At 39.5% G+C, this 16,848-nt stretch overlaps 2 protein-coding genes across 2 annotated transcripts; one reads left to right on the top strand and one right to left on the bottom strand.

Moving 5' to 3' along the window:
• Positions 1-3,944: 3,944 nt before the first annotated feature.
• LOC122976751 (DDRGK domain-containing protein 1-like) lies at positions 3,945-8,727 on the top strand. Its single transcript, XM_044345413.1, has 8 exons — positions 3,945-4,132; positions 5,249-5,398; positions 5,554-5,690; positions 6,792-6,893; positions 6,983-7,105; positions 7,205-7,243; positions 7,330-7,435; positions 8,240-8,727. The coding sequence occupies exons 1-8, from the start codon at positions 4,045-4,047 to the stop codon at positions 8,398-8,400; spliced, it is 906 nt and encodes a 301-aa protein (XP_044201348.1). The 5' UTR covers positions 3,945-4,044; the 3' UTR covers positions 8,401-8,727.
• Positions 8,728-10,772: 2,045 nt separating this feature from the next.
• cars2 (cysteinyl-tRNA synthetase 2, mitochondrial) lies at positions 10,773-16,780 on the bottom strand. The gene is made up of 15 exons (XM_044345407.1): positions 16,358-16,780; positions 16,215-16,265; positions 16,011-16,128; positions 15,854-15,925; positions 15,565-15,670; positions 15,379-15,459; positions 14,516-14,645; positions 14,258-14,391; positions 14,006-14,073; positions 13,851-13,917; positions 13,489-13,627; positions 12,938-13,061; positions 12,108-12,206; positions 11,501-11,698; positions 10,773-11,362 (listed from the first exon to the last, which is right to left on the bottom strand). Exons 1-15 carry the CDS (start codon positions 16,558-16,560, stop codon positions 11,276-11,278), a joined length of 1,677 nt encoding a protein of 558 aa, XP_044201342.1. The 5' UTR covers positions 16,561-16,780; the 3' UTR covers positions 10,773-11,275.
• Positions 16,781-16,848: the final 68 nt, after the last annotated feature.

A 16,848-nucleotide genomic window follows, 5' to 3' on the forward strand; every position in this document is an offset into this window, starting at 1 on the left:
AATCTCTTCATTGTTAGATACAAAGAGCCTTATCTGTAAATAGGGAGACATTACAGCGTTTATTAGACACAGCAGAGGTGTGTTGTCTTGTTTGGACAGATGGTTTGAAAAGACAGAAATAGACAAAGGAAATTCATCTTTTTCACATCTCTCTTCAGCTTCTCAGACAGTAACTGAGGACACGCCGCACTGTAATTATAGTCACTGGAATAAAGATCCTGCAGGCTCACACACACACACACACACACATACACACACACAAACACTGCTTTTTTTACCAGCATGAAAAATGTTATTAGCAGCAACAAAACATTTCCATGTACAAGACAGAATGTGGGCACACACACAGAAAAAAAGAGAGGGTATCAGATTGCAGTGGGTGCTCCAGAAGGAGGCTATGTCCTCCAGATGTCACCAGTGACGGAAAAGTACCGTCACACCCAGCGGAGCCTCACATCCTTCTGTGGGAGAGGGGATTAAACGATTAGCCCATCCTCACTTTCATTTGCTCTCTTCTCTCCTGTTCTTATGTTCTGCTGCTGTTCTCTGACTGTGAAAAATGCTGATTGGGACATTCTTTCAGCTCCTGCTGCATGAGCAGAGAATGAGTTCACGGCACTGTATCCCACATTCAGACATGTGTCATAATGAACTCATTGCACCATTTACTTAGAGCCTGATGTGTTCGATGTGTTTTACAAAACATAGGTGACTCCATGGTTTTGTACAGAAAGCTGTCATTAAAGGACTTCTTCAGCAATACTATTGTATCGTTATGTAAAGCTGGGGGTCACAATATAGATATAAATAAGAACAGTGAAGACTGAAGCAGCAGAGGTTGAGATATCCTGGTCAAGCTTCAAAATATTGAATCCTACATTTCCCACAATGCAACTTGACAGCATATTTCCCACCTGGAAGAGACCTCTAGGGTCTCATTTGTAACCGTTGTGCACGCACAAAACGGGGCTTGAAAAGTTGTAATCCACAATAACAAACTTGATGGGAGAAGTGCGCACCTGTATATAAACTCTGACCCATGTATGAACATTCTGGAGACGTAGATGGTGAGGTGGTGAATTGAAGCCAGATTTCCTCTCACACATTTCATTTCACTTCATATCACATGTTAATTATAGATCCACTTTATCATAAACATTCAAGCCAGCAGTGTTATCTGTACTTGTGCGAGTGAGTCATAACTATTTTCATAAGCACCTTTCAATTTCAAAAAATATAATCCAACTTAGATCTCAGATCAAAGTCTGCTCAAAATTTCATCAGCGCTGTCTCACCCAGAGCGCAGAGGGGAGGGTCAGTTGTGGGATGTGAAAAGAATGATGTCAGGATGATGTCAGGATGATGTCATGATGTGACAGGATTCAGGAAAGTCTGGCTTGCCATTTCTCGATATTAAGCGTGAATGTACTGATTCCTTTTCACCTGGAATGATGATCATCATCAGCTGTAGAAATCCAAGATGACATCAAATAACATTAAAGAATTGCAGGACAGTGTGTTGATAGATTTTAAATACCTTCATACCTTTAATACCTTCTAATACTGCGCATATATCACCAAGTATGATTTTAATTAGTTTTTATATAGTTTTTGTGTGTAAAATCGCTGCAGTGAACACATGACTGTCACTGGAGACTCTGCAGTGGCTGCACACACACACACACTCTGCCTTCTCCAGTCACCTCAGCGGCACATCTTCACCGCCTGCACTCATATATGGACTGTGTAAATTAGAGAAATATCTGTATGCTGGATTTTGGAGTAAATATTAGTGTGTATTGTATTGTAGATATTGAGTGTGTGGTGTAAAACTACTTAAAACTGATTAACTAGGACATGGCCTGAGGCAGGGTGTCCTGTAAGAACTTAACCAGACATGTCTGACTTTATGATCCACAAGATCCACAGGGCCCCCAGGGCCCAAAACTCCAGGGATTGAAGCTTCCAAACCAGTTGGTCCAGGTCAACTGGTTTGCATTAATGTAACCTAACTGAAAATGTTGTGTAGGAAACTACAGCACAAACGCACAATGTCCACTGATACGAGGCCATTAAGGTGGGTCTGTTTCAGTTTTGTGCTTACATGTGTGTTACCACACGGCAAACCTGGAGCGAGGAAGTAGCCTATTCTAGCACAGTAACCCTGTGTACACTGTACAGAGAGCAGGAGGAATACAGGCCCAGCAGCTCATCTTTGCCCCAAAGAACTAGCAGGTTAATCTGAATGTGTCCTCACTTGGCTTCTAGTGCAGTCTGCTCACTTGAAAGGTTTTAAGGTTAATGTTTTTCAGACAGCCCTTCTCTTCATTATGTAGAGAATGGTCAGATTGAAACAGCTCAGGGGTCAGATTTATAAGGCTCCATGCTTGATCTGCCCAATGCCACCAAATCTCTAAGATTCTGGGTTTGATCAGAGAAAGATGGCTTTTGGTTTTCATGGCTACAGTTTTAGTATTATTACCATAGAATATTGGATGAGGCTTTCAGGTCTGATTCACTCTCTGTGAATGTGACCTCCATTCTGACTTGATGGATGAGGTTCAGTAAGTTTGTGTGTGTGTGTGTGAGCAAGAGGATGTTTTTCAGTGTGTCAGCAGTTGAAGCGATGCCTGCAGAGGTAATGTGTCTGCCCCCTAGTGAGTGTCAAACTGCACTGCATGTAACCTGGAAGCAGGACACAATGCTTTACTTGCTGACTGCCAAGTCAGCATGAACTCATTACATCTGCAAAGATGGCACTATTTTGGTCTTTTGAACATTTTTTGTAAAGGACCAAAATGTGCTACTGTATATTTTGCATACATTTTGCATTCAGTGGATGCATTTGAAAACATTCTGTCAGAGTGCTCTGACAGTATAATGATTTTTGAGAGAACATAACATTTCCTCAGAGTAGTCATAAAGTCTCCTTGTAAAGCCATCATAGAAAATATAACAATATAGATCAGGAGAGTACAGAGCCCCTAAAGTCCTGAAAGGTGATACTTTTTAATATTGTGTGAACAAGTTATTATATTGTGCGCACAAGATGATTTACTATATGTGTGAAATATTTAACCCTTTATTAATGATTCGTAATAATTTATAACTGCAGGACTGATGACTTAGACACAGTGACCGTGAATATTAAGCAGTTATTTACTATTTACAACACCTGAGAACTTATTACTAAATCTTCTTTTGGGTGAAGCTAGAAGACAAAAAGGCAAAATAGCACATTGAATGTTTCAGTAGAATAAAGTAAATCATCTGTAATAGTACCGGTCTAGTATTACTACAACAACATGCTGAGTCTGCATTCACACTGCATTTGTGTATGTCCCTGAACAAACAATAAGTAGACCATCAGGATATGTACAGCTCATCCAGGCTGACCATTCCAAAACTTTGATGATTATGAATCATAATAAAAAGTTAAATGTTTCACACTTTCTGGTAAGTCATCAGGTCTGCACTTGATTATAAGTCATTAATAAAGGGTTAGTGTTTCACATGTTCTAAGTCATCAGGTCTGCAGTTATATTTAATAAGTCATTAATGAAAACAATTAAATCTGCAGTTATAATTGTTAATAAATGGATACCCTGCAGCTCTTTCTTCTTCTTTCTTCTACGTGCAAAAGCAGCAAGAATTTCCTTGTATGACATTCTGAGGTGAAAATCAAACTTGATTAACTCTGCATCATATGGTGGCTGTGTGTATCTGAGGCGGGCTGTATTTTTAGAGACAAATATGAATTTGTAGTAAATGATCTTGTGCACGAAATATACTTGCTCTCACAAGATAAAAAGTATCACCTTTCAGGACTTTAGAATGCTGGCAGGAGAGACTTTTTCTCCTGGTTTTCTCCGACAGTCTACCCGTCCACAGTATGGTCCAGCAGGGGGAGCTAATGCGCCCAGAACTGCATCCAACCGCCAATAAATCCCCAGAAGAAGAGTGCTGGGCTTCACCGTGGAAATGCGCAGGCGACGGAACCAGACGTGAATTTCTACGTAGACAAAGTGTATTTTCAGAGCAGTTATGGATGTCGCACTGTATCTGATAGCTGCTGCTATCCTCATTGTTCTGATATTGTTTGCGTTGAAGTTACGGGGGCAAACACAGGAAGGTAAGCAGCCTTCAGAGCGAAGCTAGCGTCAGATATTAGCTGTAAGCTAACTGTTAGTATTGAGTCGGTCAAGCTGCTTTCATATAAAGACTCAGCGACGTGTCGTCATTTATACATAATATTAATATTTTGTTATGGAAGGAGACAATGGTGATTAAACATGTTAAACCTTTCTACTGTAAAGGCTACGTCAGCTCACAGCTGCCAACATCTGTCACAAACTACGGAGGCCGTAGTGTGCTATCTGAACTACTGTATTCTTTCTTCACCTGTTGATTAAAGGCGATTCCTTCATTTAGACAGCTAAGAGTTAACAAATGTACATTTTTTGGTGTTTTCCCACGGGAAGTTGTAGGTGTTAACCTTGTTTTGTCTGACCAACAACCTGCAACCTGAAGACATTCAATTTACTATCATTTGTGGCAAGTAGAAGCATCAAATCCTCACGTTTGACAAGCTGGAAGAAGAGATTGTTAGGAATATGTGCATATTTGACAGAGAATAGGTAGATGCTCAGTATTAAAATACTAACAGCTAATCTGTATTTGATTAATTAGAACTATGTTTTCACATTTTGTGTTTTTGTGTCTAAAGCTTTTTTTTACTGACTCCTGACAACATGAATGGATATAATGGAATTGTGCTAATGATATGTACACACCATTCCCACTTTTTCCTATACACTTGTTTTGATGTGTCAAACTGATTAGGGCTGCAACTAACGTAATTTTCAGTATCAGTTAATCTGTTGTTTATTTCATCAATTAATCAATTAGTTCTTTGGTCCATAAAATGTCAGAAAATGGTGAAAAATGTAGATCACTGTTTCCCAAATACCAAGATGACGTCCATGAATGTCTCGTCTTGTCCACAACCCAGAGATATTCAGTTCAGAGGACTAAACAAACAAGATCATATTCACATTTAAGAAGCTGAAATCAGAGAATTTGGGCATTTTTTTTCCTTTTAAAAAAAATGACTCCAAACATTTGATAATCAAAATGGTTGCAGATTAATTTTCTGTCGATCAATTAATCAACTAATTTAGTCTTTACAAATGAAGTATGTGCTGCATAGACAGTGGTGTGACATGTTGTGTGCCCTCTCTGGTCTCAGCTGATGCAGAGCAGCAGCGGGATGTTGTCCGGGCAGCAGGTCCCCCTCAGCGGGCAGCAGAGGAGCGAGGGGCCGGCATGCCTCGCAGGAGGAGGAACCTCGCCACGGTGGTGGCTAACAGACGACCACAGAGAGAGCCTGTGGAATATGGTCAGTTATTACTGTGTGGTGTGTAGCTGTCAACGCTAAGCACTGAGATACTGTACATCATCACATTGGTCTTTACAAGTGGGACAAATAACAAAAAACATATTTGAATGCAGTTTTGTGATATAAAATGTTAACAAGCGTGTTTTTGATCTCAGAGGAGGAGCGTGTAGAGGGGGGGGAGGAGGAGGAGGAGGATGTGGAGCAGCAGCAGAACTTCCAGCCAACAGCAAAAGTTGGAGCCAAGAAGCAGAAGAAGCTGGAGGAGAAACAGGCCAAGAAAGCTCAGAGAGAGGTGGGAAACACAAGCTGAGCCTCTGCTAGCCGCAATCCAGGAAACAAAAACCCAGTAACACTTTACTTAAACCCCAACTAAGCATATGTACGCAGTATATAAACATTTAGTTTATAACCTCCAGTCATGTACTCATAAGCAGATATAAAGACATTCTCCTCAGAGTACAGATACATATCTTGTTACATTCAGAGTGACTTCCACTTTTTGGGGCTATAAATATCTCTGATGTTTGAACTCAGTTTTGAAATCAATTGAAAACAAGACACTCCTCATAACTGCAGATCTCGCCAAGTGCTGCAACAATATCTTGACTAACTGATTAGTTGCCAACTGTTCAATTAATCTCCAGCTAATTTGATAATTGTAAAAAAAAACAAAAAGCTAAAATTCTCTGATTCCAGCTTCTCAAGTGTGAAAACTTTCTGGTTTCTTTGAATATCTTTGGTTTGGTGGACGTCTCCTCAGGCTTTGGGAAATGGATATGAAAACGTTTTTATCATTTTGTGACATTTTATGGACGACTAATCAATCAAAAATAATCAACAGATAAATTGATAATGAAAATAATTGTTAGTTGCAGCCCTAATCGTGCTTTCAGGGTGGTATTATCCCAATTATTACACGGCTATTTGATAAAGAAATCAATAAATTGGCACAAAATATTGATTCAAAAATGTTATTGATTTAAAAATGATGATTTATTGCTTCCACTAAAAAACTAGTCTGCAACATAAACGCTGAAGCCTCCTTAAGATGAACCTCTTCAAGTATACTGCTTATAAATGTCTAATTGAGGGGATACAATAAAGTGTTACTACAGAGGGTAATAAAAGCACAAGCAAGAGTGTTCATGTTCAACTTGGGCTGTAAAATGATTGATGAACACAGTAAATATGTGCTTAATACGACAGCGTCAAAACACTGAGTGATGTGTGTTTGGTTTCAAATATCAAAATGGCTTCAAGATGCTCAGTCCTAAACTTTCTTTCCAGCTTGCTGTTGAGGGTTTGAAACTCTTCTGTGAGCCGTGCTGAATTAAATAGTTGTGACTGTCCATGTGCTGTCTGGTCCTGTATTGAGTGGTTTTTGTATTTACAGGCAGAGATGGAGGAGAGAGAGGAGAGGAAGAGGATGCAGGAGCTCAGAGAGCAGGAGAGACGGCAGGAGGACGAGAGAGAACGACTGCTGGAACAGAAACAGGTCACACACACTCTATCCTCTGACCGGCTTCTTCCTCCTTGTCTGTTCACATGAGGACATGACATAACTGTGTGCTGGTGTTTGTTCAGGAGGAGGATGAGAGGCGGGCTAAAGAAGAGCAGGAGAGACGAGAGGAGGAGGAGTACTTGAGGCTCAAAGCGTCCTTCACTATAGAAGACCAGGGAGAGGAAGAGCAGCTCACTGAGGACCAGGTCAGATCATCAGCACATTTTTCAAGTTCAACTAAATTTTTTTGAAGTCTCCTCCTCTGTCTTTTAAATATTATAAATGTTTGTATTGTTTACTTCCAGTCCCGCAACCTTCTGCAAGAATTCATCCAGTACATCGAGGTGAGACTAACAGACTCTACACACACACAGCTTTTACTGAAGCATCTGAACACAGTGTATTAAACACCGTCTCCTCTGTCCTGCAGAGCTCTAAAGTGGTTCTACTGGAGGACTTGGCTTCTCATTTTGGAATGAGGACACAGGATGCGATCGCCAGACTGCAGGATCTCTTAGCGGAGGGCTCCCTCACAGGTCAGTGCGCTTAAGAATGAACAATGAACGGCATGCAAGAGAGTTTTTAAGTGTTTAAACTTGATCTCAGCTCTTAATAATTAATAATTTGAGAAACGGAGAGTGAAACCTACAACAGGAAGGGCAAACAGAGGGCAGTGTACATGTACAGAGGCAGAGAATGAACATAGATAGATATTTATAGAACAAACCCAGAAGAAGCCAAAAAATACTTGCTGCTTTCTGGACGATTTGTCGGGTTGCAAAAAGAATTCAAATCTTTTTGTTTCTCTCCAGTGATCTTTGAACAGATTTTAATAAGGCTGTGTCTGTCTTTTACTGTCAGGCTGTGAAAGCAGCAGATCATAAAAGAGTAATAAAAACAACAGAGGATGACAGAACTAACAAAAAGAATTGAGTTTGTGGAGGTGAATTCTCCTCTGCTCCCACTTCACATTAGCTTCTGTGTTCACATCAAATTTAAACTGATCATTGAAAAAAGTAGCCAAATATTTGTATGGTTTATTTATTTCCACACTCTCTATATGTCGTCCAATATAATCCATATTTAACCCTGTATGATAGGGTCAGTTATTAGGTTCAAGACTGTAAATGTCATTGATATCTTATCCACAAATCTGTTCTGCTCAGAGAGAACTAATTATGTTATGTATCTGTGTTGTGCATCTTGTATGTTTTTAAGGTGTTAAGAGGTCATGTTTATTGGGATTTACATGAGCCTTCTGTTTACATTGTAATCTACCGTAGATTCATGAAGAGTATGAATTTTATGAATATGCTGCATTTTGCCCATTGTTCCTGCAGGAGTGATTGATGACAGAGGCAAGTTTATCTCCATCACTCCAGAGGAACTGAACTCTGTGGCTCAGTTCATCAGACAGAGAGGAAGAATCTCCATCACAGAGCTGGCCCAGGCCAGCAGCTCTCTGATCAACCTGACGCCCGACAGCCGCAGCACCGCCTGATGGACAGCTGGACCACGGTCTGCATGGACACTGCTGAAGTAACTCAAACCATTTACTCTAATGTGGGTGAAGAAGCCTGTTGGTGAAATGTACAAACTGCTATTGGCTGGTCTTTGGTGCCAGGTGATGTCATCATCATTCTGTGCTTTATAGTGACGTCATGTCTCAGTACTCTTCATTCCCCTGCAGGTGTCAGGCTTCATCCATATTTGGGGTTAGGTTTGGTTACCGACATTAAATTAACAAACCTGTCAGCACAAAAGACTGTGACTCAGCGTTTTGAAGAAAAAATGTAAAAAATTTCAAAAAATACAGTTTGAGATCATTTTTTTTTGTCTGGTGTTTTTTTTTTTTTTAGTTTGTTCTTGTTACATTATTGAAGATAACTTGGTCATTGTGTCATATCTGAAAGGACAGCAGCTGAGAGAAGTTAAAATGCACAAGGATGTCAAACTTCCCCTGTTGCCATGGAGATGACCAATGCCAGTCTTTTACCTTTTAAGTTTTTTTTGTTTTTTTTTCTGAAGAAGAATCCATGTACAGCATTTGTGCAGAGTTGCTCCAGATAAATCTCAGCATCTGACCACAACAACCTTGCAGTGCAACATTATTATTTACATCACTTTGAGTAGCCGAGATTAAACACTGTTAATAAAAGCGCCTGTCTGTGGATTAGTGAAGGTAATATATTGTTTACACTGGAAGACCTTTGGTTACTGCTGTAGTTATGTTAGAGTGATGGCATATTTACACCAACTGAGACCGCTTTCAAATGCATCTCACCATGCAATCAATGATCTGGATCCAGATTCAGTTTTAAGCAGCAAACAAATCATACAATTCAACTTTACTACCACTGAGCATCCTGTCAGGAATCTCATCTGTTAGTAGTAACACATTAATATCAGTCCACTCATCTGTAAAGAACCCTTTAAAAAAAACAACCCTTAAATGCCTGATTACCATCCAACTGTCTATACACTTATTGAACTTTGAATTTGAATATTTAATCAATACCCATAAATGGAAACTTGATACGCCCCTTTAAAATGCAAATATTTCTGTGACACAACTGAAGATTTGCTTCTTTCCAAAGGCCAGTTTTAATTGCTGGTCTTTGCAGAAAGGCAGGTGAGTGTGGGTCAACCCCTTGACCACCAACAGTGTTCTGTCCTAATTCTGGATAAAATCCAAGTGATTTCTGGATAGGTTGATGTATTGCTTGCCAGCAAGCATAATAGCATGTGTGAGAACTGCATTGAGCCACATTGTTTCACTTTTAATGGAAGCTAACTCTCTTGTGAAGATGGACCAAACTGACTCCAGACACGGATACTCATTCAAGGTTTTTTCTTTATTTTTACTATTTTGTACATTGTAGAACAATACTGAAGTCATCAAAACTATAAAATAACACATGGAACTACGTAGTAAACAATATAGTGTTAAGCAACCCAAAATATCTTTCATATTTTAGATTCCTCAAAGTAGTCACTGTTTGCTTTGACAGCTTTGCACACTGTCTTAACAGTGTCTTAACAATGTCTTAACCAGCTTCATGAGGTCATCACTTGGAATGGTTTTCAGTTAACAGGTGTTCCAACATTCATTGGTGGAATTTCTTGCCTTCTTAATGCATTTGAGACCATCAGTTGTGTTGAAGTAGTGTTGGTATACAGCAAATTGTTCTATTGCACCACTGTGGTGATCCATATTATGACAAGAACCACTCAACTAAGTAAAGAGAAATGATAGACCATAACTACTTTGAGACATGAAGTTCAGTCAATCTGGAAAATTCCACCCTTTCAACTTAAACCCAGCTGAGATGGTTTGGGATGAGTTGGACCACAGAGTGAAGGAAAAGCAGCCAGCAAGTGCTCAGCATATGTTGGAACTCCTTCAAGACTGTTGGAAAAGACTTCCAGGTGATGACCTCATGAAGCTGGATGAGATATTGCCAATAGTGAGCAAAGATGTCATCAAGGCAAACAGTGGCTACTTTGAGGAATCTAAAATATGAAAGATATTTTGCATTGTTTACACTTTTTTTTGCTTACTACATGATTCCATACATGCTATTTCATAGTTTTGATGTCTTCAGTATTGTTCTACAATGTAGAAAATAATACAAATAAAGAAAAAACCAGTAAATGAGAGCTTTTGACTGGTGCTATATTTTCCAACATGTCAGAGTGGTCCTTTAATATTCATCTGATTAGATATTATTCAAGCTCTGGTAGCATTATAGCCCCTCCAACAGGTTTACTACAGGACCAGCACAGTGATTCTGGGTCTCTTAGTAATATCACTGTGGTGTGGTATGATAGCAGTGGGTCTCCTTCTGACAGCCATCAAAGACAGAGACGAGGTATAGAAACACTTCTTTGTTCAAATCAGTTTTCATCATACATACCAAAATCTGCATCACACAATCCAACACAACTAATTAACATAAAAACATAAAAATGATTTCACTGCTTAAAAAGCAACTTAACATATTGAAAATCTTGTTTTTGCTGACTTCCAGTGGTTTCACTTCTCATCTGGCTGCAGTGATGTACAGGTGTACTCCAGGACGCCGTGACATCACTGTTTGGTGTCTGCTGGTTGTGCTCAGAGGTCAAACAGACTGAACCAGAGAGGACAGTTTAACTCTGCTTTTTTTTTTTTTAAATAGAAAAATAACTTACAGTCTCCCTTCTAACTTATTAGACAAGGAATATGAGAGTTCATACACTGATGACAGGCACATCAGGCTTTTCTCCTGTTATGAAATCAGCATAGTTTGGTCTATTATTTATCAAAGTCTTTCATGATGATGTTTAATGGAGTCCATTAAGACTAAATAAAGAATCAGTCTCAGAGGTGGATTTCAGCTGGATGTCTCGGGGTCTTTGTCCTGGACTTTCTGTCCTCTCTGACCCTGAGTTATCTCCCATGTTGATGTGGCTCCTCTATCCTGAAAGCACAGGAAAAACATGTCAGTTCAAATCCCCTGCAAATTCTTACTGTTAATGACAGTACATGTTGCATGTTGTATGTATTCAAAATGTAAAAATACCCAGTTTGAATGTGGATGTGAGTCAACCCAGCATACCTTTATGAGCACACCCAGTGGTGCCAGGTCATTTCTCAGGTTGTCACAGGCTTTGAGGAGTGGGATTCTCTCTGGGTAAAGTCCAGACGTCTTGGAACGGGCGAGCGCAAATGCTCGAACTTCACTTCTGAAATTAGTCAGCTGCTCGACAACAGCTTCCAGACTTCCAGAACTACTCATCACATCAGCCTCCTGCACCTGACCACAGAAATTTCCAAGAAGTTTCAAATGTTTTTCTTTAAAGTACAGGTCTGCTGATATTCTATATTTTTCACACACATTGTAGTTTATTGTGACTCAGTCCCACACACACCGTGCCAGAAATGATCACTAGAACACCAAATGTGGATTAATCCACCTCTAAAAATAGTCCCCAACAAATGCACAGTTTCCTCTGTCATGAGTAATATTCACTAAAAACTACAGTGACCAACAAAACAAAAAAAACTATTATTTGAACATTTATTTTATCAGGAATTATTACTGAGATCAAGATCTCTTTTCCAAGAGTTATAAATAAAGTATGCATCATACTGAACTCTAGTCAGAGAATCTAACTGAATTCTACACATCCAGTCATCTGTACATGTAACACATGAGTCCTGACCTTAGTATGCAGCAGATCCATCCCAAACATGTCCAGGACGTCTCTGATGTAGCTGGTCATCGCTCCAAACACTGCTGGACTTCGAGCCCCTCCATCAGACTGAACAGAAACACAACACCAACAATGGTAATGTAAATATAGTCACATTGTCTTATCATCCAACAGTTTGTTCCCCAGCAACAATATCTCAAACCTGCTCAGAATTCTGTCAGGTTTGTTGTGGAGGTGCAGAGGATGAACCGTAACGTCAGCTACACAAACCATATCTCATCATCTAATGAGCAGACTACAGTTCCATGAAAGGGAAGAACCTCTTTCATTTAAAATAGAAGAATCATCAGAATGTTGTTTGTTCTGCTCTTATTAATGAAAACTGCAGCCTCTAGGGCGGTGGTTCCCCTTCATCAACACCACCCATCATGTTCCAAATGTGTTCATTTGAATTGACTTTATGAGTAAAGCAACTAAAGTTTAGCTTGGTTTGGTCAAGTTTGCATTTGTTGTACTACTGTACTACTACAGAAGCTGCACATTTCAACCATTTATCCTGCTAACTACTTTTACAGTTTAATACTTACTAGCAATAGCAAACCATACACCCCATACATTTAGCTATTTCAACTATTTATCATTCACTTGTAGCTCACTATTTAAACTGCATCTCTGTTCATTTAGCCATCTATTTCCACCACAATTAGTTTTAGTTGTATATACACAGTGTATATATTTAGTGAGAGTAAATGGACCCCTGGTTGGGGATCATTTTAGCTGTTAGTCTGGTTTATGTTCTCCAAGGAGAGTCAGAGTTGCAGTCAGACACAGATACTGACCTTTGAAACAGGCTGTAGCTGGCAGTTTCCATGATAAACCAGATTCATTACAGCATTGATGGCTCTCGGAGTGTCAAAGTCATCTGCCAGAGCTGTAACTACGCTGGCTTTAGTCTCAGCCAACCTGAGGATGCAACACATCACAACACATGTTCTACTTATCAGAGACACCTGAAACAATGGGATTTTCCATTAAGAGACAATTGTTAAAATATAATGTAAAATTCAAGCAAACAAAAACAAAACCTGGTTCTCAAAATGATGCTGCAGGGGCTGTTTGAAATCGTCTGATAACAGACTCATCCTACTATAGAATCAGTTGTTTTTCTGCCACTGACTGTTATCCATATATTGTCAACTGTGTCAAAACTATACATTTCACTGTATTGTGGTGAAAGGGGAAAATAGCTTCTGACATTTTAAATGTTTTTCAACAGCAATGGTTGCTGAGCATGAAATAAGAAAGATAACCAGTATAAAACAAAAAGTGTAAAAGAAACAAACAAATATGATGAAGAAAAGAAATGAGATGAGATAATCAGATGAGCTACCTCTCCCAGAGAACAGCTTCCTGTACAGGTGAACACTGCAGCTGGCCCTTCATGTAGGCCTGAGCATCATGGAAGAAGGTAGAAATAGTTCCCAGAGAGGTCCGAGCCTCCAACATGCTGCTGTCACTGTAGTCTATAGCTGTGGACACACCAGAGAGTCAGGCTTTACACATTTATATATATATGTATATATATACACATACATATACACACACACATATATATACATATACATATATATATATACAGTACTGTGCAAAAGTTTTAGGCACTAAAAGTAAAGTGTGTCATTCTTTAAATTATGAATTAAGTGGCAGTAAGACTTAATTATAAAAAAAAAAACTCTTCATTAATTTTCATACCTGATCTGTATTTTGTCAAAAGACAAAACATCCGGAATTCATTGGCAGAGTACGACTGCAGAAAATCCTGATGTGAGGAAGAAAAAGAGGAGAATGATGAACACAGAAGGTACAGAGGTACAGGTGCTGAATCTTACAATCCATGACTACTTTACCTTGATGGTGATAAAGTTCTTTAGAGATTTGGACATTTTCTCTGCACTGCCTTTGAGATGTAAATGCCCTAAAAACATAACAATCTATTATGTGAACATATTCAAAAACAGAAACAATAAGCAACAGTGTTCAGTGTTCAGGGAGGTTGGTTGAATCAACACAATGGTACTTGTGCCTGCAAACGCAACACAGAACTTCTTCATAGTTACACTATGTACTAGTCATCCGGCAGGCTGGGGTCGTGGATTTACCTGAGTGCAAGAAGTAATTTGCCCACTGTCCACACTGGTGATAGGCTTCACTCTGAGCAACCTCATTCTCATGGTGAGGAAAGGCCAGGTCAATGCCTCCAGAGTGGATATCCAGCTGACTCCCAAACACAGAGCTGAAACCACCACACAGTCAACAACACTATACAGAATAACAATGTCTGTAAACTACCAGTCACAAGTACCAGGAAGCTCTAAAGATCGCAGTTTGTAAGCAGACAGGTTGTTGTAAATCCAAACCTTGCCATGGTAGAACATTCAATATGCCAGCCAGGTCTTCCTCTGCCCCAGGGGGATTCCCAGTATGGTTCCTGAGGTTTAGATGGCTTCCACAGGGCAAAATCCCTTAAGTCTTTTTTATTTGAGCTGCCTGGAAAACCATGCATACAAACCATGTTTGTTATCCAGTAGTAAAGCTCAAATATGGTTTAACACAGAGCAAGTGATGCCAGAAATCACAGTGTGCATGGGTCTCATAAAGTCAAACCTTATAACAGCACTGTGTGGTGAAAATTAGACAGCATTTTGATTGATATTAAAGAAAATTTAATTTATTACACTTAGGGAGTAAAGACAAGACTTTCCCCATTAAGAGAGGAACTAAACAGGCTGTCCTCTCTCTGTCACCATTTGCTACCAACACTGAACCAATCAGGTTCCACAAATCTGAAGTTTCCTTAAGGAGAAATAGTGTTAATATTGACAGATACACGCATGGGCTTACACTGATGAGGAGATTATTGTCAGCAAGGTCTCTGAAGTCTACAGAGCCTCTTTAGTCCCAAAAGGTGTTTGTTTTTTTTATCTTGTGCATACAAGATAATGAACTTGTGCACACAAGATAAACAAGACCACCTTTTGAGATTTTAGGGGCTCCATAAATAAGATAGGAAACGGACTATTCAAATAAAGCAATGAACGCTGCCATGTTTCTAACATACTTGAGAAATCAACAAGCTATCAAAAGCTATAAATGCTTTAAATTTTATCACAAGACAAAAACTTGTGCGCACAAGATAAAAAAATAGCACCTTTAGGGACTTTAGGGGCTCTGTAGAAGTCTGGAGAAGATAACTGCACTCTGCAGTGACACAAACACTTACCAGCTTCTCCCTGAGAATCCACAGATCCCACAAACTTGCCATAACGATCACCGATGGACTGAATGTCAAAATACACATCACCTGCAACCAAAGCAGCACAGAAATGTTGACAGGGGACAAAGTGTTGTTGGATTATAGCTGATATTTGATCAGATATACAATAATCAGTAATTCCAACATATTCACCTTCCGGTGTGGCATACGCGTGTCCATTTTTGATGATCCGCTCGATAAATGTGACAATTTGATGCACATTCTCAGTGACTCTTAAATACACTGCAGGAGGAATCACCTCAAAAACAATGACAAATAAGAAGACATGTTTATAGATACACACACTTCACAGTAGCATCAGTCAGTTTGTGCCTCTTATTAGATTCAGACAGAGGATGAAATGATGGGCTCTGTAAAGAGTCAGTATGAGCTTACGGTAAATCAACACTTTGATGAACTAATACATGACGTCATCACACACCTTTAATGACAGCATATCCTTCTTGAATTCATCTTCATACAGTCTAGCAATGATGGTGGGAGAAACATTTTCCTATAAAACAAGAGAGAGACATTTTCTGAATGAACATACTGTTAATGAAGCCAATAAATACAACAATCACAACAATTCATCTTACCTCCCAACCTCTTTTGATAATTTTGTCATCGATGTCAGTTATGACCATAGCATGGATGACGGTGATTCCAAACAGTCTGGACAAAATCCTCTGCAGGATATCAAACCTGACGTATGAACTGTGACAGAGAGCAGATCGATCAGCTGAGACTCATTGAACAGACTTCGGCTTGAACAGGACATGGAACAGTGTTGATATTATTACCATGCATGACCCAGGTGGGCATGGTCGTACACGGTGGGTCCACAGCTGTACCTGAGACACGTACAGGACACCTGTGTAAGGTTATTATGCAATTATGAAAACTGTGTAACGTTATTAACCATTTAACTAACGTCATTCCATACCAGGTAGCTACTCCCTCTCTTGCCAGAATGAGGGGCTCTTTCTGTTTGGTCAGGCTGTTAAAAGTCTTTAAACCAGTGTCAAACCCGCTGGGTCGCGTCCATTTCTTCGCAGAAACACCGCAGCAGGATCCATTTGACCTGAATATGACAGCGTTGAAGACCTTGGCTTTCCATAATAGCGACCTCCCCATGTTTCTCCACATAGTGACTCCACACAGCGCTAGCTGGACCTAGCTACTCCACTGCAAACAGTCCGCTATGTGACGCTGAAGTTAGCTTCCGATTGGAAGATAAGGGGAACGTTAAGGGAAACTAAGATATTTAACAACTGACTCTGCGTTTTTTCACTATTTACACTTATGAAAAAATGTTAGACAAAGTAGAAAAAGCCTTAACACTGTTTAATCACACTTTAAATTGAAACATAAATAGCATTAACGTTATTTATTTTCCCATTAACTTTCTCCTTAACATCGAATTGGAAGCTAACT

This window comes from Thunnus albacares, chromosome 24 (genome assembly GCF_914725855.1).
Source record: "Thunnus albacares chromosome 24, fThuAlb1.1, whole genome shotgun sequence".
NCBI classification, from domain to species: Eukaryota; Metazoa; Chordata; class Actinopteri; order Scombriformes; family Scombridae; genus Thunnus; species Thunnus albacares.